Source organism: Gastrolobium bilobum, unplaced genomic scaffold (genome assembly GCF_033153095.1).
Source record: "Gastrolobium bilobum isolate Gb01-03AN ecotype WA unplaced genomic scaffold, APGP_CSIRO_Gbil_v1 utg24468, whole genome shotgun sequence".
Taxonomy (NCBI): domain Eukaryota; kingdom Viridiplantae; phylum Streptophyta; class Magnoliopsida; order Fabales; family Fabaceae; genus Gastrolobium; species Gastrolobium bilobum.
This window is the reverse complement of record NW_026898146.1, coordinates 416,820-438,975: the sequence shown is the minus strand read 5'-3', so window position 1 is coordinate 438,975 and position 22,156 is coordinate 416,820. Positions and strand designations below refer to the sequence as shown.

Genomic DNA, 22,156 nt, shown 5'->3' with positions numbered 1-22,156 from the left:
CAAGTTTGTTCGGGTTTTGACTGGGTCAATACATGACCGGTCCAATGCTTGACCCGAACCAGTCTGATGATCGGGTCGTCGGGTTCCGGGTCGACCCGGATTTTACAACACTGGCATAACGTGTCTACATGCCCATGTGATGGTGAGTTGTGCAGTTTTGGTTATTGTTGGGAGTTATCCGTCAATTGTTCAAATGTGAAGCTGAGATCTATAAATAAAGTTGCCTTCTATGCTTCCAAGACAAAAAACTAAAAAAAAAAAAAAAGGCCTGTGATTGTAATAGAAGATACTTCTCCAAAAACATGGCTTCAAGACCTGGAATCCTTACTGATTGGCCATGGAAGCCTCTTGGAAGCTTTAAGGTTCCCTAACTTCCCTTTAGTTATCCTTAATCTCTCTCTCTCTCTCTCTCTCCCTCCAATAAATAGATGTTATTTCTGGTTCACTGACATTGGCATAGACAAGGACACACATTGAAGAATAACATGAACATCCTCTGTACTCTTGCTCTCACTGTTGCTTTAGAAAAGTAAAACTAGATCTTGAAAAAGTTTTTCTTACGTACTTAGAATAAAATAGTATAATGCAATAGTACCTTTGCATGTTTAATATATGCACTTCTTTGTTGTGTTGGTTATAGTTAATGAAGACGTTTATTGTGCAATTTTGCAGTATGTGATACTTGCTCCTTGGGTCATTCATAGCTCGTATTCTGTGTTGACGAAGGATAAGAATGAAAGGGACATATCCACCTTCCTCATATTCCCACTTATGCTATGGCGAATGCTTCACAACCAAATATGGATCACTCTCTCTCGTTACCGAACTGCCAAAGGCAATGCTAGAATTGTTGACAAGGGAATTGAATTTGATCAAGTTGATAGAGAAAGAGATTGGTTAGTTTATGCAACACTCACCAGTTACCATGCATAACCCAAATGCATTTACGACAAGAAATCCAACACCCCTCTCACCACTCAATTTTAAATGTTTTTTATTTAAGTTTATATATTAAGATTACTAACTATAAATTGAGAGGTATGAAATCTTATATATCTATTTGCATCATCATTTTTTTTTTCTTTAGGTTGAAATAAATTTTTTTTAAACTTTTTCATTGATTTATCAATTATTCAATTAATTCGATATGGAAAAAGATCCATTTACAATTTTTTTTTTATAAATTTTGCAAATTACATTATGTACTTCTAGAAGTAACCTAGTGTACTTTCGAGAGTACATAATATAAATTTTAAGAGTTTGTAAACAAAAAATTTGTAAATATAATCGTCCTGATTCAATAATATATAAATGACTAGTTTAAAAGTCTATTCTCATATATGGTTTCACTTACCATTATTCAACTTTCTAGAAAGAAAATTAACAACAAAATATTTCAGATATCTTTTGTCTTTTAGGTTGTTTTTTTTTTTTGGTAAAGATCTTTTAGGTTGTTTTATTCACTATTTATTTGGTTTTTGTTTTGATGATACAGGGATGACCAAATATTATTCAATGGGTTCTTATACTACTTGGCTAGCTATACCTTGGCTGGGGCGTCACATCTTCCAATATGGAGAACAGATGGAGTGATTATGACAATACTGCTTCACGCGGGACCAGTGGAATTTCTTTACTATTGGTTACATAGAGCACTTCATCATCACTTTCTGTACTCTCGTTACCATTCTCATCACCATTCTTCCATTGCTACCGAACCCATAACTTGTGAGTCCAATTAATTGCTTTTGGCAAAAAAATTGATATATTATTTTTTAAATAAAAAATTATGAATTTATGAAAGTTTTGTAAAGAATTATATATTTATTGCATAATAGCACGTCCAATTTGAGTGTCACCAATCACGCCTAATTTAGGCATCACTCAAGAGGCAATCACGCCTAATTTAGGCGTCACTCATCAGGTGTTGACATGTGTTACAAAAAATTAACAATTTAATCGTAAAACTTCTGAAGGCCATAAATTTTGACTTGGGTATCTGAATCAGGTAATTTTTTATGATTCCACATAACTTTTTGAGATCTAAGTAATAACACCTCATTTGGCATATTTTATCTCTCACAAACACAATTTGAATTTGCAATAACGAGACTTTATCTTAGAAGTCGTGGTCTGAAATTAATGACGACAATTTATACCGATATGAAAATAAGAACTCTTACCTTCATTATTATTCTATTTATATTTAATGATTCATACAAATTATATTACTTATCAATTTTACTGATTTTTTTACTATTTTTATTATGTTCTCTTATTTAATTTTTAATAATTTAACACACTGTTAGGATTTGGGAGTTTAATCAATATAATTTTTTTTGATAAATTATATTATCATATTGTTTGGGGCATGCTTTTGTCATATTACTTTTCTTTTTATTTTATATTAAACTACATATTCTCCCGCTGTTATAGAAATAAATAAGAAATATGTTGTAATTACTACCTTTTTTCTTATTACTTATTACTACTCAATCTTAACCGTTAATTTTCGTCAATCTAACGATTATAATTTATTTTGTCACACTTATTAATTAATTATTAATTTATTGGGTCACAATCTAACGATTATAATTAATTAATTAATTATAATATCCGTTAATCTACTTTGGTACCATCATTAATTTGAGATCACAACTTATAAGATAAAGTCTCATTGTTGCAAATTCAAATTATATTTGTGAGAGATAAAATATGTCAAATGAGGTGTCATTACGTAGATCTTGAAAAGTTATGTGGAATAAAAAAATTACCTGATTCGGATATCCGAGTAAAAAGTTATAGCCTTCAGAAGTTTTACAATTAAATTGTTAATTTTTTGTGACACGTGTCAACACATGATGAGTAACGTCTAAATTAGACGTGATTGTCTTTTGAGTGACGCCCATTAAGCGTGATTGGTAACGTCCAAATTAAATGTGATATTGTGTAATAAATATGTAATTATTTTTAAAACTGTCATAAATTCATAATTTTTTATTTAAAAACAAGAAATTAATTATTTTTTCCGCTTTTGCTTACAGAATTCATAGCAGGCTAACAACCTCTTTGTTTGCATTTGATGAATGTTGTTTACTGTCAAATCTCAATCCCTTTTGAATGTCAATATCTGTGCTTTCACGTACAGAAAGACAGACTGCATGCTTGTTGTCCGACGAACGAGATGTACGATTATAGATTGATGTGTATATAGAATCTAAATGCCCTCTTACATCTACTCATACAAAAGTTACTTTAGAGAATAATAAATAATGAGTAAATATTTTTTTTGGTCCTTAATAAAAAATACGGTCCTCATTTTATTTTTTTACAAAAATAAATTAGTTAGTCCTTAACAAATTCAAAGTGGACCCATTTTAATTCTTTTAAGAGACTAATATGGGTCTTTTTTGAATTTGTGAGGGACCACAATTTCAACTAAATGGGTCCACTTTGAATTTATTAGGGACTAACTGACTAATTTATTTTTGTAAGAGATTAAAGTGGGGACTAATTTATTTTTTGTTAGGGACCAAAAAAAATATTTACTGATAAATAATTGTTCACTATAATAACCGCATAACTAAAATAATGAGATATATGTACAATAACAATTAAGAGGGAGGGTTTATAAGATATATATCTAATTGTCTTAATGCTTTATTTATAAATAAATTATCTGGTAAAAATAGACTTCTGGAATTCAATTCTTAATCCATTATTATTGCATTAGAATTAGGGTTTTTGTTTTATCGTTTAATATAACACAACAAATTTTTCTACACTCATAATATTTTGTGGGCCCACACTTTTTAAAATAAAAAAATAAATAAAAAATTAAGGCACGCAAAACGAATCTCTATAATATTAGACAATCATTTTTCCTACAACATAACTCTTATAACACCCTTAGAATTAATATCTTTTGATAATCTTTTATTTATTTTCCTCCAAGTATTTGACTTATTGAACCTTCTAGAGTAACACTTGTCATTGTGGAGTACCCCTGATAGATTTGACTTCACTAAAAAACAGATTTCAAATTATTTAGGTTCTGTTTATAATTAGACACATTTATGTGGTATTTGGTTTGGAGCTTTTCAAGAGATATCTATGTTTTTCAAGTATGGCTTTTAGAAACACTATGTTTGTTTCAACATATTTTCACCAAAAACCCATCTATGCAATTTGTATGGATTTATGAGAAACATAGATATCCACATTGTTTAGAAACCCAATTTGAAGGTGGGATTTTTTGAAAAACCGGTTATCTCACTTTTAATGCACTGTTGATTTCATAAAGTTACCTAATTTTTCCAGTAAAGTTTTTCCCCACCAAACAACTTTTCTTTACATTTTTCTACCTATCTCACTTTATCTCACTTTCCAATCATTTCTCTATTTATTACATTTCTCTGTTATTCCAAAAAAATTTCCTCAACCAAACGTCCCCTCAATTATACATAAAAAATCTCACCTACCTTGTATTTTTTTAATTCTGATAATGATATAAAAAAACTTTATTATTATTATTATTATTACTATTATTAATTTTTTTAATATATTAACTAAATATTTTTAAATTATATGTGTCAATTATATTAGGAATTATCTTAGAATCTATTACAGTTCTTACGGTTAAAAACCAATTAATAGGTGCAACTTAACAATAAAGAATAGGGGGTGGACTATTATTTTCAAATGCATAGAAAAGTCATGGTGAGATTTCAAGACTCCCGAATGTTTGGTAGCAAATATGAGAAAATTTTCTCACTATTATCATTTACCTAGGAGTCCATTTTTAGTATAAAATGAGAACAAAAATACAACCCAAAAAGACCACTAAGGCAGTGGTATTCCAATTTCGCTGGGATATGAAAAACTAAGGTTGGAAACTTTGACAAAAGTAACCCGCTTGAGTATATCTTGGACTATTCAGTATGCTTCCTATTCAAATCAAAAAATAAAAACGTTAACAGAGGGTTAGTTTGATAATTTTATCATATTTTCCCATCAATATTTTAACTTCAACCAAACATAGACCCAGAAATTTAGCCCAATTTTTCTTGTAATTTTTTGGCCTACCAAACAACTTTTGTTATATTTTTCTACTAAATTCACTTTCCAACTATTTTCCTATCAATTATATTTTCTTAATATTCAAAAAAATTCTCTTCAACCAAACGCTCTTATAGGTATTTGGTTATCGACTCGATTGAATGTCATACTCTACTGTAACATTAAATGACAAAAATTTAATGTTAAACATAATTATGAGAAGATAAAGCATTGCATGACAATTATTATTTTGCTAAAGCAACGCTTAAGTCACATGGGCCAGCTGTAATGTTGATTGGCATTTCCTAATCATAAGCAAGCACATAAATTTTGAGCATTAATTTGCTTTCTTATCTAATAACTATATTTTCTTGGTGCAGCTGTCATCCATCCATTTGCTGAGCACATATCATATTTCCTTCTCTTTGCAATACCCATGTTAACCCAAGTCCTCTCAAATACAGCCTCTGTGGTGTCAATGGCTGGATATGTCACTTTCATTGATTTTATGAATAATATGGGTCACTGCAACTTTGAGCTCCTTCCAAAGTGGCTTTTTAACATCTTCCCCCCTCTCAAGTATCTCATGTACACTCCATCGTATGTATTTCCAATGCCTTGTACTTATACCTGCATACATTATATAGATAGATAAAACTATATAATATATTCAACTTTACTTTCTTATTTTAACTCCTTATATATTCAACTTTACTTTCTTATTTTAACTCCTTTAATTACTTCTCAAAGTAATATTCTATTTTTGATATTGAGCATATTGTCATCATAAAATCATGTCTTTAATTTTTTCTGTTCATTTGCTATGATATTAAATGAAAAAAAAAAAAAAACATACTTTTCCGATGTACCAAAAAAATAAAAAGGTTATACACATATTCTCTCTATATTTTTATGAGTACTACGGTTACTTGTTTTATTGCTGAACGTTTTACAATTTACTTAAATATTTTTTTAATTTAGATATACCATACCATACAGTTCCCGACAATTGCAGCTTATGCTTCTTAATGAAATGCTATTGTTAGTAAAATTATCTTCATTTGTTATTATTTTAGTATACACCAACTAACAAAATAAACATGTTTTCTACTATTTCACAGGTTTCACTCTTTGCACCATACCCAGTTTAGGACAAACTACTCACTATTTATGCCATTTTATGACTACATCTATGGTACCATGGACAAGGATTCAGATCAATTACATGAGTCAGCACTAAAACGTGAGGAAGAGACCCCAGATGTGGTGCACCTAACGCATCTCACTACGCCTGAATCAATCTATCATCTAAGGCTTGGATTTGCTCACCTGGCTTCTAAACCTTACATGTCAAAGTGGTACCTTAGATTGATGTGGCCTGTGACAGCGTGGTCCATGATGCTCACATGGGTCTATGGTCGTACATTCATTGTGGAGAGGAACCGTTTTGACAAACTCAAATTGCAAATTTGGGCAATACCCAAGTACAGTGTTCAAGTAAATATTAATATTTTCATAATTCTCTATAATTATACAATTATTCATTTTGCATATTTCATACACATTAGTTGATAACTATTTATCATTTAATTCTATTGGAATTTTTTATTGGAGAATATCTTTATAAAAGCCTAGTAAATTTTGCGTGATGTTAACATGTCTACATAAGTACTAGGCTTAATCGATGATAATCCCACATTATTTATTTCGAATAATTATTGAAGGGATTACTTTTTTCAGTGAACATTTTAAATTATTTCATTTAATCTGTTGTTTATTATCTAGCAATGTGTAAAATAAGAATTCATATAATTTTGATATTTACTTTAGTCAATGAAATTTTTTGTAGTATTATCTGGAATGGCAAAAGGGGCCTATCAACAGAATGATTGAGGATGCAATATTGGATGCTGACAGGAAAGGCATAAAAGTGCTAAGCCTAGGTCTCATGAATCAAGGTGAAGAGCTTAACATGTATGGAGGGTTATATGTTAGTAAGAATCCAAACCTAAAGGTTAAGGTTGTAGATGGTAGTAGCCTTGCAGTTGCTGTTGTTCTTAACAGCATTCCAAAAGGAACAACTCAAGTATTACTTAAGGGCAAACTCACCAAGGTTGCTTATGCTATTGCCTTCACATTGTGCAAACAAGGCTTTCAGGTCAGCTTCCTTGTATAGATTTAGCTTTTACTAGATATTCATGGAAGAAGACTTATTTTAAAATCTTATCTATCTTAATTTTGATCACATGATTAACTGTATTTCAGGTCGCCACAATGCATGAGGATGATCTTGTGAAGCTCAAAAAGTCCTTTAATAGATCTGAAAGTAATTTGATCATTGCTAAAAGTTACACTCAGACGGTATTGCAAAATACTTCTACTTTCATTTTGATAACTTACTCCAAAGTTTTACGTAAAATACTAAAAAAAAAAAATTCCGGTACACAAATTTCCCGATTTGCAAGGATAAGGGTGAAGGTCGATTCTATACGGCTCTATCCTCTACATTTTATTGTGTGAAAAAATAATTTCTAAATTTTCATTCTCATTTTTATACAATCAGCTTTATCAATAATTACATACAAGATTTTCTTTCTTAATTCATTTTTGTTTTCTGGATAGACATGGTTAGTGGGAGATGGATTGACAGAAGAGGAACAACTGAAGGCACCCAAGGGAACATTATTTATTCCATACTCACAATTCCCACCAAAGAAATACCGCAAGGATTGCTCCTACCATTGCACCCCAGCAATGCTAACTCCCAGTTTTATTGAAAATGTTCATTCTTGTGAGGTTTGTTCATATCATCTTTTCACTTGCTAAGTTGTGTTGATTCAATCACCCTTTTGAAGTTGTACCAGGAAGATTTAATAAGTATAGTTAGCACCCCAAATGATAAAACTTTAAACATCATTCATACATTGCAGGATTGGTTGCCAAGGAGGGTTATGAGTGCATGGCGCATAGCTGGGATAGTACACTCTTTGGAAGGATGGATTGAACATGAGTGTGGATACACAATGCAGAACATAGACAAAGTTTGGCATTCAGCTCTTCAACATGGGTTCCAACCTGTGCCAGTCAAAGAATTAGCTCATTATTAATGATCAGTGGGGAAATTAAACAATGTGTTTGGCTTCCTTGTTGTAGCTCTGAGGACTGTATTAATCCTGGTTATGGTTACCATTTACTAAAATAATACTGTTAAATAATGCACTAAGACAAGCAAGTGATGGTGATGCTCTATCTATCTATCTATATAGAACTTTTAACATGTTTATATATGTTAATTGTCTTTTACATTATGCAATTAATTATTTATCCTAAAAAATCGTGAGACATGTATAAGCCATCAAAGTTTTACTTTACATAGAACTATATTAAACTGCATGTGGGACACAACAAAAATTTTGGAAGGGTATTTAAAGTTATATCTCAAACAACATTCTTAAACCTTAGCAAGAAAACATAAACTTCAGAATTTTGCTGACATTCCCCGTAGGCCTAATGCGATAGTGTTAAAATTTTCTTATAAACTTAGACGTGTTATAAAACTAATAGAGAAAATATAGAAAGTATAAATAAGATGAAAGCATGAACTCTTAAGAAAGTAGGAGAATATTACCAATTCTTATTATATATATTTTTTATATAGAATACATGATCATATAAGACTCAAAGAATGAATATGGAGACTAATTACACATCAATGCAACATTACGCATGATGGTTTTAATTCAGATCAAAAGCCAGAGGCACGAAAAATGTCATAATCTAAACCTCGTGAAATTCCAATTGTCATCGATTTGTAAAATTCATGTTTTCCAACACTTCCCCTTGGATGATTATATACTATGAATATGCCTGATTAAAACCTTGCTCATATGACATAAACTAATCTTGTATACAAAGGTGTTCAAAAGTTTCAGTCAGCAACGACTTTGTGAAAAAATTTACAAGACATTTATTTGAGAGAACTTGATGCACATCTATCTCACCATCCTTTTGAAGATCATGTGTTGAAAAGAACTTTGATGAAACGTGCGTAGTTCTATTTCCTTTTATGTATCCTTCCCTTATCTCAACAATACATGCAACATTATCTTCACATAGTGATGTTTGTTTTCCCTTGATCATTTAAAGACTACATGCTTCTTGTATATGTTGAATCAAAGACCTTAGCCATATACATCCTTAAACAACTTCATATAGTATAAATTCTGCATTGTGGAAAGATATTGACATGAAGGTTGATTTTTTTGATCACAAGGAATTTGTTGGCGTGCATTTTTGGGTTTAATAAATACATAATATTTGCATACCAAATTAATTAACACAAACTTTCAATCCATTTGAGAGAATAATCTCACATAATGTATTTCGCGTGTGATGTTTTGGATTTTGTGAGCAATGCCTACACGAAAAGCAAAATCAAATATCTTTTACATCCATAGGAGGAAGAGCTGATAGGATCCTAGACTTGATACACAGTGATGTATTTGAGTTCACACTTGTAGCATTACAGGAAAAATCAAGGTATTATGTTTCTTTTAGTAATGATTTTTTCAAGTTTTGCGTGGATATATTTCTTGCACACCAAGGATGAGGTGTTTGATAAATTTCACGAGTTCAAGGCATTGGTGGAAAATTAGATTAACATAAAAATCAAAATGCTGATAACTGAAAATGAAGGAGAGTTTTGTTTAGAAAAATTCAATCAATTCTGTGCAAACAATGGGATTACAAGGAAAAACACCACACCCTATATAACACTCCGTCAGCCGCCAGTGTAAAAACCTGCACCGTTAAATTAGTAATTTAAATAATTTAATTATGAAATTAGGAAATAATTTTATAATTGACCTTGGATAAATATAGAAAGATTAGAATAATCATCGAGAAGGTCAAATAACGCTTAACTCTCTTTTTGATGAAAAGCATGAATACTGATTCTCCTTCACGGTATAAATGTGTACTGGCGAAGTATTCCAAAAAATTATAATAAAAATACAAATATTCCTATAAAAATATCCAGGTCAAGGATATCATGTTTGGAGTAAAGATAATGAGCGGTGATGTCCGAACTAATACCGACTATATACAAAATGAGTTCCAATAAAGTATTTCGAAAAATTATAACAAAAATATGATAATTCCTAGAAAAATATCTAAGATCAGAATATTAAGTTTGGTGGAAAAACAATTAGCGGAGCTATTAGAATCAACACTATTGATTAGTGGGCACTCCGGTATAAATAGAGTGACACATTAACCTAGGTCAGAATTCTACACACTCCTACGTGATATTCAACTGCTGCCATTGTGCCTCCACCTTCTCACTATAACACCTCGTATTTCTAAAGAATATATTTATATATTAAATATGGATTAAAGGGTAGGATTAGTTAAAATTTTGAAATTAGGGTTAAAATACAAAGAAAGGGTAAAACGGTAATTAGCCGAACATGTAACCCTAGGAAAGTGAAATTGAGTAGTGTAAGAACCCACACCGTTAAATTAGGAATTTAACTAATTTAATTATGAGCTAAGAGATAAATTCCATAATTGACCTTGAATAATTATGAGTGAGCTTAAATAATTATAGTAAGTGATTAATAATGTTGAAAGTCGCTTTTCGGATGAAAAGTGCAGATACCGGTTCTGCTTCACAGTATAAATGCGTATCGATGAAATATCCCGAAAAATAATAAAAAGTTTGTATATATTACTAGAATAACATCTAGGACTAGTATGTCAAGTTTGCAGTCAAAATAATGAGAACTGGTGTCGGAACTAATACCGACAGCGAGAAAATGCATACCGAAAAAGTGTTGCGAAAAAATAAAATAAAAATATGAAAATTCCTAGAAAAGTATCTAGGTTAAGAATCTAAAATTTTAGAGTTAAAAGAAGAGCGGAACTAATTAAACTAATATTGCTAGTTTAACTTAAGTGACAATATAAATAGAAAAGCGGATCAAAACCCTAAGTTTTTTAAAAGACTCAGCCGCTGATTGTGGCAGCCATTTGGGGGTTTTCTTGGAGACTTAGCTTTCTCTCTTGGAAAGTCTTCAAAGTGTTCATTTTTCTACTCCTCCCCTCCATTAAAACATCACCTAACCATTAAAGCTCTAGTCTTGTTGAAGAAAAACCCATTGTTGAAGGATTTGTGTGCTTTCTCAACCTCTAAAGCTTTCATTTTTTCTGTTCTCAAAAGGAACCAAGGTAAACTTAACTATCCCTTAGTAAATCCATAAATTTTGTTATAATTCTTGTTCTATGTTACTGTTGATTCAGAATTCATGTTAATTAAAAAAATGATTCGTATTACTGTGCGCTACCGTCTTTCTTGCTATTTGTTTTGTCACTTTGTATGTACTGGTTTATCGATTCTCGTGATTTTAAAATGAAAATTCTGCACTAGCAATTCGGTCAGTGTTACTTAATAGAGATGAAGGCACTTTGTGCATTCAAGTCGGTCAAAGTTGTTTTATATATATATATATATATATATATATATAATACATACATATATGTATTTATATATATATATATATATATATTTATATATAATATACATATATTATTGTGGCTATTTATATAAATATTTATAAGATAATTATCATCTAAAATTAAATAAGTTAAATGGTACGTCTTAGAAAGGATCTGCAGGTTCGAAATGAAGAAGAAAATAATATCTGATTGCCTTGGAATTTTAGAATATGTATATTGATACTATGATGGTCATTGAACCAGATTTGTGAATGAATTGGATTCTATTTGTGGTGTGGACCCTTGTGATACCGAGTTCGAGTCAGAGGGGCATACTGGTACATGTAAGCTTATTGTCCTCGGATTGTTTCTCTGTTTGTTCCACCAACCTCCATGGGAGGGTGGTTTATGTGCATGGTATGCTCTGGTGAAATGATATATATATATATACACACACTAATATTTTCTTGAGATATGTAGATATGTCTGTTGATGTAATGTATGGATGTGATGTTAGTACTTGTACGATCAGGCAGCAACCCTAGTGTGCAAGGCATGAGGCAGCATCCCTCATGTTTGGTAGGTAGCATACGTGCACATCCCTATCTTGTTCCCTGGCTAGTCGAACCACATATGCATACATCACATACATGAGATATTATTATTGTTGTTGAGTTATTGTTGTTGAGATATTATTGTGGAATATGGAGTATTGTTGATTGAATGAATTGTTATAATATGCCCATGCATTTTATCTGTTTTGAATTTATTATATACCTGTAAGTGAGCTTGGGGCGGAAAATTCTTGGAGGACCCCTTGTCTTACTGAGGTTTCTTTTTAGAAATCTCACCCTGTTTGGGACACATTTTCAGGTTCAGATAGTTATATGGAGGACCCTAGAGGCAAGAGGCCGAAGATATTTAGTTGATAGTATGCTTGCATGGAGATTTACTTTTTTTTTATATATATGTCTTATGCTGAGACTTGATGCTGTTACATTTTAATCAGACTTGGTTAATTATTTTTATGTGAGCAGGGGGATTGTCCCTGCCTCTTGAGTTAGTATTTTCTGTTGAGACTTGAGTTATGTAATAATGTATCAGTACATTGTCTTGGCTACTTGATGTAGTACTATGAATTGGTATTTTTATATTACTTGAGGTTATATAGTACATGAGCTGGCATTACATACAGGTTTAGTACTAAAGTTTCTTGTTAGCACATTGAGGTTTAATATTGAGATAATTGCAAAGGATATATTCATAATTGAATTAGTAAGCTTCTGCATTATGTTTTAATTAATTAAGCAAGGTTTAAATTACCATATGTATGTTATTACACCGAGTGCACATGGGGTGTTACATTTTATGGTATCAGAGCACTTTCTAGGGATAAGCCTGTATGTAATGTTATAACCTCAAGTTTTCTTGTTTGTCTGTGATGTCTCATGAGTTGTCTTTTGGGTTTTGCTGTGATAATAAAAGTGTGACCACATTGTGTGGGCCTGATCAACTCATCCTCTGTGTGTTACATGTACAGAGTTATGGCTCCCAGAAGAACTCGGGAGGCATCGGAGGGTCAGCCGGATCCTATAATTGCTGTAATGGCTGAAATGCAAGCGAACACGCGTGCATATATGCAAGCTATGTTGGATAGTGTCAGAGAGGAAAACAGGAAGGCTACAGAGGATGTGCTGGATGCCAATAGGATGGCGAATATGACTATGTTCAGGGTGATGCTAGAAGAGATGAGTCATGATGATGATGGGTAGAGTAATTTAGGAGGATGTAGTCACTTGATTGGCCTAATGCAGCCTTATTATGAGCCTGTCGAGGATCAGGAGATCCGTGAGCGCAGGTTGAATGCTTTCCGTAAGCATAACCCGCCTTCTTTCGATGGAGCCTTTGACCCAGTTGTTGCTGCTAGATGGCTTCAAGCTTTGGATAAGATTTTTCGTGTGATGCAGTGTACCGATCAGTAGAAGCTTATGTTCGCCACTTATAAGCTGAAGGGTGATGCTCATGAGTTGTGGACGAATAACGCTCTGATTTATGAGATGCAGGGTCAGGTTATTACCTGGCCATTCTTTGAGGACCTGTTCCTTGGGAGGTATTTTCCCCTTGATGCACAGGAAAGAAAACAAGGTGAATTTGAGAGGTTGACTCAGGGGAACATGACTGTTGATGAGTACTTGGCGAAGTTTAATGAATTAGCCAAGTATTCACACTTTAGGCTTGTTATGCCTACCCTTGCATTCATGGCAGCTAAGTTCAGGAGAGGTCTGAATGTTGATATAACTGACAGGATTGCTGGAACTGCTTCTAGGGATTTTGGTACCCTGGTCCAGCAATGCAGGGACATTGAGGATGTATGCGTGGCTAGTAAGGCCAGACGGGCCAAGGAGGCAGAGGCCAGATGAGCTGTCGGTTCCTTTCAGGGGAGAAACAAGAGATATGATAATAGGGGTAAAGGGAAGTTTCTACAGACCAGACAGCCAACAAACGGATTCAAGAGGTCTTCTACACAACAGAGAGGGTTTTCTAGACCCCATCCTACTCTGCCTAGATGTGCAAGTTGTGGGAAGGAGCATTTGGGCCGTTGTGCTTCAGGAGAGATAGTGTGTTTTAAGTGCGATAAGAGCGGCCATGTGGCCAAATATTGTTATACATCGGGAGCTCAGGTCGCAATTGCCCGTGTTGCACAACTACAGATGATACCCATGCCGCTTGCTCCATATTATGCTACACCGTCTACGGTACCGCCCACTGCACCACCATTTATACCATCTACCGCACCACCAGCCACGGGCCGATTGTACACCCTTGATCGCCAGCAGTCAGATAGGGCTCCAAACCTTGTGAAAGGTACTATTTCCATTGGTGGTTATGACGTGGATGTATTGTTTGATTCCGGGGCTACACATTCTTTCATCGCGACCCCGATTGCCGTGGGGCTTGAGTTGCCCATTTCAGTGCTTTCTCCACATTTGCGGGGGACTACTGTCACCGGGGAGAAATTTGATACTTCCTCTGTACACCGTGATGTTGTGTTTCAGTGGGATGGCCGTGAGTTTTCGGTAGACGTGATTGGTTTGCCTATGGCTAATTTGGAGATCATCCTTGGCATGGACTGGTTGTCCAGAAACTGTGTGATGATTGACTGCTGTGCTAAGAAGATGTCTCATTGTGATTTCCCTACCAGTTCTTCTTCTTATTTATCAGTGCTTCAGGCGAGAAACGCCTTGAGGACAGGAGCATTTGGCTATGTTATGTTGGGAAGTTTGATGAGCGGGACACAGGAAGGGTGATCTTAATTATGAGATTAAAGATTAAAGAGATAATTATGATTATGAGATTAAAGAGATAATTTCATAATTGACCCTAATAATTATGTGAAGGCTAAATAATTATAGAAAGTGATTAATAATGATGAAAGTTGCTTTTCTGACGAAAAATGCAGATACCGATTCTGCTCCACGGTATAAGTGCATACTGAAGAAGTATCCCGGAAAATTATAATAAGTGTATGAATATTCCTGTAATAATATATAGGACTGGCAAAACAAGTTTCAGGTCAAAATAATGAGAACTGGTGTCAGAACTGATACTGGCTACGTAAAAGCGCGTACCGGAAAGGTGCTGCAAAAAATAAAATAAAAATCTGATAAATCTTAGAAAAATGGTTAAATTCAGAATCCAAAGTTTGGGATTAAAATGATAAGCGTAGCTATTAGAGCTAATACAGTGTGTTTAAAACTTAAATGACTATACCAAATGGTGGTAGCTCAGTTAGCGCATGGGAGCTGAGCAGGTGGGGTGAGAGCATGTGTTCGAATACCCCCAGTACCACCTTTGGGAGGGGTTTAAAGCCTTAATCCTGGACCCGCCCCGAATCGGATTAATTGCGAAGCGATGAACCGATTGGAATATTTCCAAAAAAAAAACTTAAATGACTATAAATGCTTAGTGGCACTAAACCCTAGGCCATATTGAGAATGCCTACGTAAGGTATTCTGAACACTCAGCTGCTGCTACCCTCCCTCTCTACCATTTCATGGCTTTTCTTCCCCTTGACACCTCAAAGTGATCACCTTTGTTCATGTTGCCTTCACCAAAATAGTAGAGTGTTGTGAAGACAAGTCTTGTGTAGGTGAAAGGTCCTTGTTTGTTGAGTTTTAGCCTCTGACTTGTGGTGGTTTGAGGGTTGAGTTATTGAGTCTTGTGGAGGGAACCATTTTCTTGTCATTGGAGGCTTCAAGAAGCCACCTTGTTGTGTAAAGGACCAAATTTGTGATGCATTTTCGTGGTCCTTGAAAGTCAGAATCTTGGTGCTGTGTTGGAGGCTTCTAATCTGTCACATTTTTTGAGTTTTGAGCCTTGGAGGTAAACCATGACCACCTCCTTTGTATTTCCATGCTTTGAGCTTGTTTAATCCATTAAAAAGGGAAACTTTGATCATTTGAGTTAAGGACTGATAATCTAAGTCTAAAATATGTTAATGAACATCTATGGATGGAGTTATTGGACTGCAAATCGAGTTTGAACATTTAAAATTGGTGTTATCCAGTAAACTGCTCGAGTTTCTGCATTCTGTCTGATATGTATTCGAATACTTTTCGAGTAGTATTCGAATACTCATCAGCAGGTAGTTGAATACTCTTGAAGGAGTATTAAGATACTTTTCTGGGTAGAAAAGTATTCATATACCTTAGAAGAAGTATTCGAATACTGAGTAGTATTCGAATACTGTAGGAAATGTATTCGGACTAGGCAGTATTCGGATACCGTGAGAAAAGTATTCAGATACAATGTGGTATTCGAATACCTTAATGAAAGTATTCAGATACTTTCTGGAGACATGGAGTATTCGAATACTCATCGAGGAGTGTTCGAATATCTCCTGCAGATTTAGTCTTAAATCAACTAAAACAAGTTGGATAGCCTTAATCACTTAATGGAACCTTGGACAATGAATAATAATGATTATTTATGATATAAATAGACTGTGAGGGTGCTATTTGGTGACCTTGAGCTAGTGTGGACTCTTGGTTTGACGGTTAGCTTGCGAGGTAAGCTTCTGTGTCCTCGGTTTTGCCATTGTTTGGTTCCACCATACCTCATGGAGGGATGGTTATATGCATGATGTGTTTTCATGTATTGATATTTGAGATGATTTTGAGCTGTTAAGTGCAAGGGCCTTATGATATGTATGTGTTGTTCCACCTAGACGGTAAGCCTGAGTATGTGGTGTCATACAATACGGAGATTCTGTGGGTGGGTGCAAGTGGCGTCTTGCACCGAGTGTAGGTTATAGACGTATGTAATTCCTGCCTTTTCTCTGGCCAGTAGAATATTGACATACATGACATGATTATATGTTGCATTGCCCAAATTTTGGAACTGATACTATTATTACTGTTTCTAGAACTTATATTGCATATGTAAGTGAGCTTGGGATGGAGAGATCCTTGAGGATCCCTTGTCTTACTAAAATTTCTTTTTAGAGATCTCATCCCACGTTTGGGGCACATTTTCAGGTTCAGGCACCTCAGGGGTTGATACCTCGGGCGGCAGTAGGCCGGAGCTTAGTTGACTGTTTATGTATGTTTATGCTGATCTGCTTAAATGTCGATTTATGTTTTATAGTCTTTTATATTGTTATATGATGTGAGACTTTGTTGGGCTTGTAGCCTTATTTGGTGAGCATGGGGATTGTCCATGCCACATTGATGTTAGTTATGCTTGTAGTTTTGAGTTGTATAAACTATCAGGATTATGGTTCGGACTACGTGTTGTAGCTCCGTGATTTAGATACACACTTATTTATGTAATGAGGTTATTCAGTGTAGTTAGCTGTTTAATTGCAATTTACATATAGGCCATGTTTCGAAAAAGGTTTAAGTAATCAACTTGGTTAACATAATGACGTCATAATTGAAAAAAAAATTAGTTCCGCATTTTAATTAAGCGTAGCTTAATACGATGACATGATAACAAACCGGGTATACACGAGGTGTTACACTTTACGCTAAGCCTTCAAAGTTTGAGTTTTGGCTCAAGTCGGTGAAGTTCCTTGGGCATGTGATTTCTGCAGAAGAAGTGACTGTGGACCCAAACGAGATTGAGGCTGTGTTGGAATGAGAGAGACCCAAGACAGTTACTGAAGTGAGGAGCTTCTTGGGTTTGGCTGGTTACTATAGGAGGTTCATTGAGGGATTCTCCAAGATGGTTTTGCCTTTGACTCGCCTTACCCGGAAGGAGACTCCATTTGTGTGGACTCACGAGTGTGAGGAGTGTTTTCAGGAGTTGAAGGAGAGACTGACCACTGCACCAGAATTGGTCCTTCCTGATCCTGCGGAACCGATTGAGTTGTATTGTGATCCCTCCAGAAAGGGGTTGGGCTGTGTGCTGATGCAGACGGGCAGAGTGATTGCTTATGCTTCGAGGCAGTTGAAGCCTCATGAGGAGAACTACCCGACTCAAGATTTGGAGTTGGCTGCTATTGTGTTTTCTTTCAAGATTTGGAGACATTATCTGTATGGCATGAAGTTTGCCGTGTTCAGTGATCACAAGAGTTTAAAGTATCTGTTTGACCAGAAGGAGCTGAACATGAGACAAAGAAGATAGATTGAATTCCTGAAGGACTATGACTTTGAGTTGAAGTACCACCCAGGCAAGGCCAATGTGGTAGATGATGCTTTAAGTCGAAAATCTGTTAGTCTATCTAGTTTGAGGGTGACTTTGATGTGATTGAGAAGTTCCGAGACTTGACAGTGACCTCTTTATTTAGGGGTGCACTTCTGGATATGGAAATTGTGAGAGTTGAAAATGAGTTGATGGAGAAGATCAAGGAGGCACATGTGCAAAGGGAGTGCCTTGACTAAGTGAAGAACTAAGGCGGTGTGTCTTGGAATGAGGAGAGATTGTTGATGTTCCAGAAAAGGATTGTAGTTCTTAGAGGTTCATTGACTGAGGAGGTGATGTCAGAGGCTCATAAGGGCCAATTTACTTTCCAGCCTGGGGCTACAAAGATGTACCAAGAGTTGAAGATGAATTTCTAGTGGCCGGGCATGAAAAAAGACATAGCGGTGTATGTGTCCAAGTGTTTGATATGTCAGAAAGTGAAGATTGAACACCATAAGCCGTCTGGTAAGCTTCAACCTCTTGAGATTCCGCAATGAAAGTGGGAGAGCATTTCCATGGATTTCGTTGTGGGATTACCAAGGACTTAGGCTGGTTATGACTCTATATGGGTCATTGTGGACAGATTAACTAAATCTACTCACTTCCTTTCGGTGAAGACGAGTTTTACCACCGAGCAGCTGGCTAGTTTGTATGTTAGAGAGATTGTGAAGCTTCATGGGGTGCCCGTGAGTAATGTAAGAACCCGCACCGTTAATTAATAAATTTAATTAAATAATTATGAGATTAATGAGAAAATTCCATTATTGACTCTAATAATTATGATAAGGCTTAAATAATTATAGAAAGTAATTAAGATTGCTGAAAGTCTCTTTTCTGACGAAAAGTGCAGATACCGGTTCTGCTCACAGTATAAATGCGTACCGATGAAGTATCCCGAAAAATTATGAAAAGTTTGTATATATTACTAGAATAATATATAGGACTGTGATTTCAAGTTTGAAGTCAAAATAATGAGAACTGGTGTCAGAACTGATACTGGTTAAGTAAAAGCGCGTACCGAAAAGGAGCTGCGAAAAATAAAATAAAAATATGACAAATCTTAGAAAATTGAGTAGGTTCAGAATCCTAAGTTTGGGATTAAAATGCTAAGCGTAGCTAATAGTGCTAATACTACGTGCTTAAGACTTAAAACACTATAAATATGCATGTTTGGCCCAAAACCCTAGGCCATACTCTAATCCTACGTGACCCTTGCTGAAGCTTGTTGCCTTCATCAGCCACCACCTTTCTCCTTGCACTTGTGAGCCAAGAGACCAAACTTCCTCTTGATTTCTTCATCAAATATCCTTGTGTGTGTGAGATAAAGCCTTGGGGTGGACTTGAGACTTTGTTTCTGACCTTGGGTCTCTGTTTGGGGAGTTCTTAAGGCTGTGGTTCTGATTTTTGTGGAAGAGGCATTTTCCTTGGTTGTGGTAGCTTCAAGTGTTGAACTTTGTGGTGAAAGGGTCAACCTTGCTTTATATTTTTGTGGCTTTGGGGTAGTCTGACCTTAGGGAGCTACAAGAGAGCTCCAAGAGCACCATTGGCTTTGTCTTGAAGCTTGGGTAAGTTTCATCAACCTTGATCATGAGTTTTCTTAGTTAAAAATGAAGCCTTGATGCATGTAACAAGCTAAATTTAATAACTTGAGGTTTGGTAAGGTTAAACACACCTAGAAATGCATGTTTAAGCTTCTGGAAGCGCTAAAAGAGCAACCTTTGGGAAGGATATCTCGCGAAATGCAGAACTGCATTCTGTCGCGAAATATCCAGATATGATATCCGGATATTGATATCCGGATATGGGGTCTGTAGATATCCGAATATGGATATCCAGATATGGGATATCCGGATATGGACCCGACATATATCCGGATATTCTGGGTTTTCAAAGACAGTAACTGTACTGTTCTTACAGAACTGAGTTATGGGTTAGTGGACCCTAGATTGGTTAAGTTAAACCTCTGTAATGATTAGTCAAGTCAGAATCTAAGTGATTAAGGGCTTATGTCTTTGTGTGTAGCTTAAAGACATGAAACATAAAAGGAAGGCGTTGTCTTTATGTCGTATACTTGTATAGTATGAATATTGATTTGATTGTTGGTGCAAATAGATTGTGATCTTGTTGTTTGTGAACTTTGAGCTTGGTTGAACTTTTGGCTTGGATAGCTAGCTTGCAAGTTAAGCTTTCGTGTCTTCGGTTTAGCCATTGTTGGTTCCACTATACCCCATGGGGGAACGGTTTATATGCAAGATGTGTTTTCATGTATTGATTTATTGAAATGATTTTGAGCTGTTAAGTGCAAATGCCTTATGATATGTATGTGATGTTTCGCCTAGACGGTAAGCCTGAGTATGTGGCCTCATACAAGATGGTGATCCTGTGGGTAGGTACAACATTGGCGTGTACTATTTGTAGGATTTAGACGTATGTAAATCCTGCATTTCTCTGGCCAGTAGAATAGTTTACTCACATGACATGATTATATGCTGCATGCACTGATTTTGAAACTGTTATTGTATATTGCTTTTGGAACTTATATTGCACATGTAAGTGAGCTTGGGGCGGAGAAATCCTTGAGGACCCCTTGCCTTACTGAGATTTCTGTTTAGAGATCTCACCCCACGTTTGGGGCACATATATCAGGTTTAGGTAACTCGGGGGTTGAGACCTCGGGCGGTAGGAGGCCGGAGCTGAGTTGATTGATGTTTACCTGCTTTTATGATGACATGCATGGATGCTGCTATGTTTTACATTGTATGGCTATTTTTGCTTGAGCTGAGACTCTGTTGGGCTTTTTTGCCTTATTTGGTGAGCATGGGGATTGTCCATGCCACGTTGATGTGACTTTGTTGTTTTAGATTCGAGTTGTATAATGTATCAGGATATTGTCCGGATTACGTGTTGTAGATCCGTGACTTAGATACTTACTTATTTACATTATGAGATTATTCAGTGTAGCTACCCGTCTATTTGAAATTACATACAAACGATGCTTTATGAAAAGGATTAAGTAATCAACTTGGTAACATTAATGACGTCATAATTGAAAAGAAAAACTTATTCCGCATTTTAATTAAGCGTGGCTTAATACGATAACATGATAACAAACCGGGTATACACGGGGTGTTACAAGTATCATTAGTGATAGGGACCCGAAGTTCACGTCTCGATTTTGGGAGGCATTTCAGAGTTCCTTGGGGACACAATTGAGGCTAAGTACAACCTACCATCCTCAGACAGATGGCCAGACTGAGTGGACCATCCAGACTTTGGAGGACATGTTGAGAGCTTGCACTTTGGAGCAAGGCTCGGCATGGGATCGGTACCTGCCGTTGATTGAGTTTTCGTACAACAACAGCTTTCATGCTAGCCTGGGCATGACACCCTACAAGGCATTATATGGTAGGAGGTGTCAGACTCCTACCTGTTGGTATGAGGTTGGAGACCTAAGTTGTTTGGCTTGAACTTTGTCCAAGATACCATCCAGTAGATCCAGATGATCAGAGAGAAGCTGAAGCAGGCGCAGAATCACCAGAAGAGTTATTATGATGTCAAGCATCGACCACTAGAGTTCAGTGAGGATAAGCACGTGTTTATGAGACTATCACCGGTCACCAGTGTTGGTCGGGCCCTCGGAGTGAGGAAGCTTAGCCCAAGATTCATAGGGCCATACCAGATTCTTAGTAGGGTAAGGCCTGTTGCCTACCGGCTTGCCTTGCCTTTGAACTTGGCCAACATCCACGACGTGTTTCACGTGTCTCAGCTTCGAAGGTATATAGAGGATCCTTCGCACGTGATGCAACCTGATGATGTGGAGGTTCGGGAGAACTTAAAGACTCCCGTCGGACCACTCAAGATTCTTGATCGTGGTGAGAAGAAGCTACAAAGCAAAGTCATTCCCATGGTCAAGGTGCAA

The 22,156-nt window shown here is 35.5% G+C and overlaps 1 protein-coding gene across 1 annotated transcript in view; it reads left to right on the top strand.

The window, feature by feature from the left end:
* The first annotated feature begins 302 nt into the window (after positions 1–302).
* The window catches only part of LOC133313208 (very-long-chain aldehyde decarbonylase CER1-like), an 82,633-nt gene continuing 60,779 nt past the window's right edge, over positions 303–22,156 (top strand). Inside the window, exons 1-9 of the mRNA XM_061514543.1 lie at positions 303–362; positions 673–896; positions 1,496–1,728; positions 5,439–5,658; positions 6,180–6,555; positions 6,908–7,216; positions 7,324–7,419; positions 7,681–7,854; positions 7,989–8,192. Of these exons, the coding sequence (XP_061370527.1) occupies positions 303–362; positions 673–896; positions 1,496–1,728; positions 5,439–5,658; positions 6,180–6,555; positions 6,908–7,216; positions 7,324–7,419; positions 7,681–7,854; positions 7,989–8,165 (1,869 nt within the window). The 3' untranslated portion in view covers positions 8,166–8,192. Of the gene's footprint in view, positions 363–672; positions 897–1,495; positions 1,729–5,438; positions 5,659–6,179; positions 6,556–6,907; positions 7,217–7,323; positions 7,420–7,680; positions 7,855–7,988 lie in introns of the transcript that reaches the window.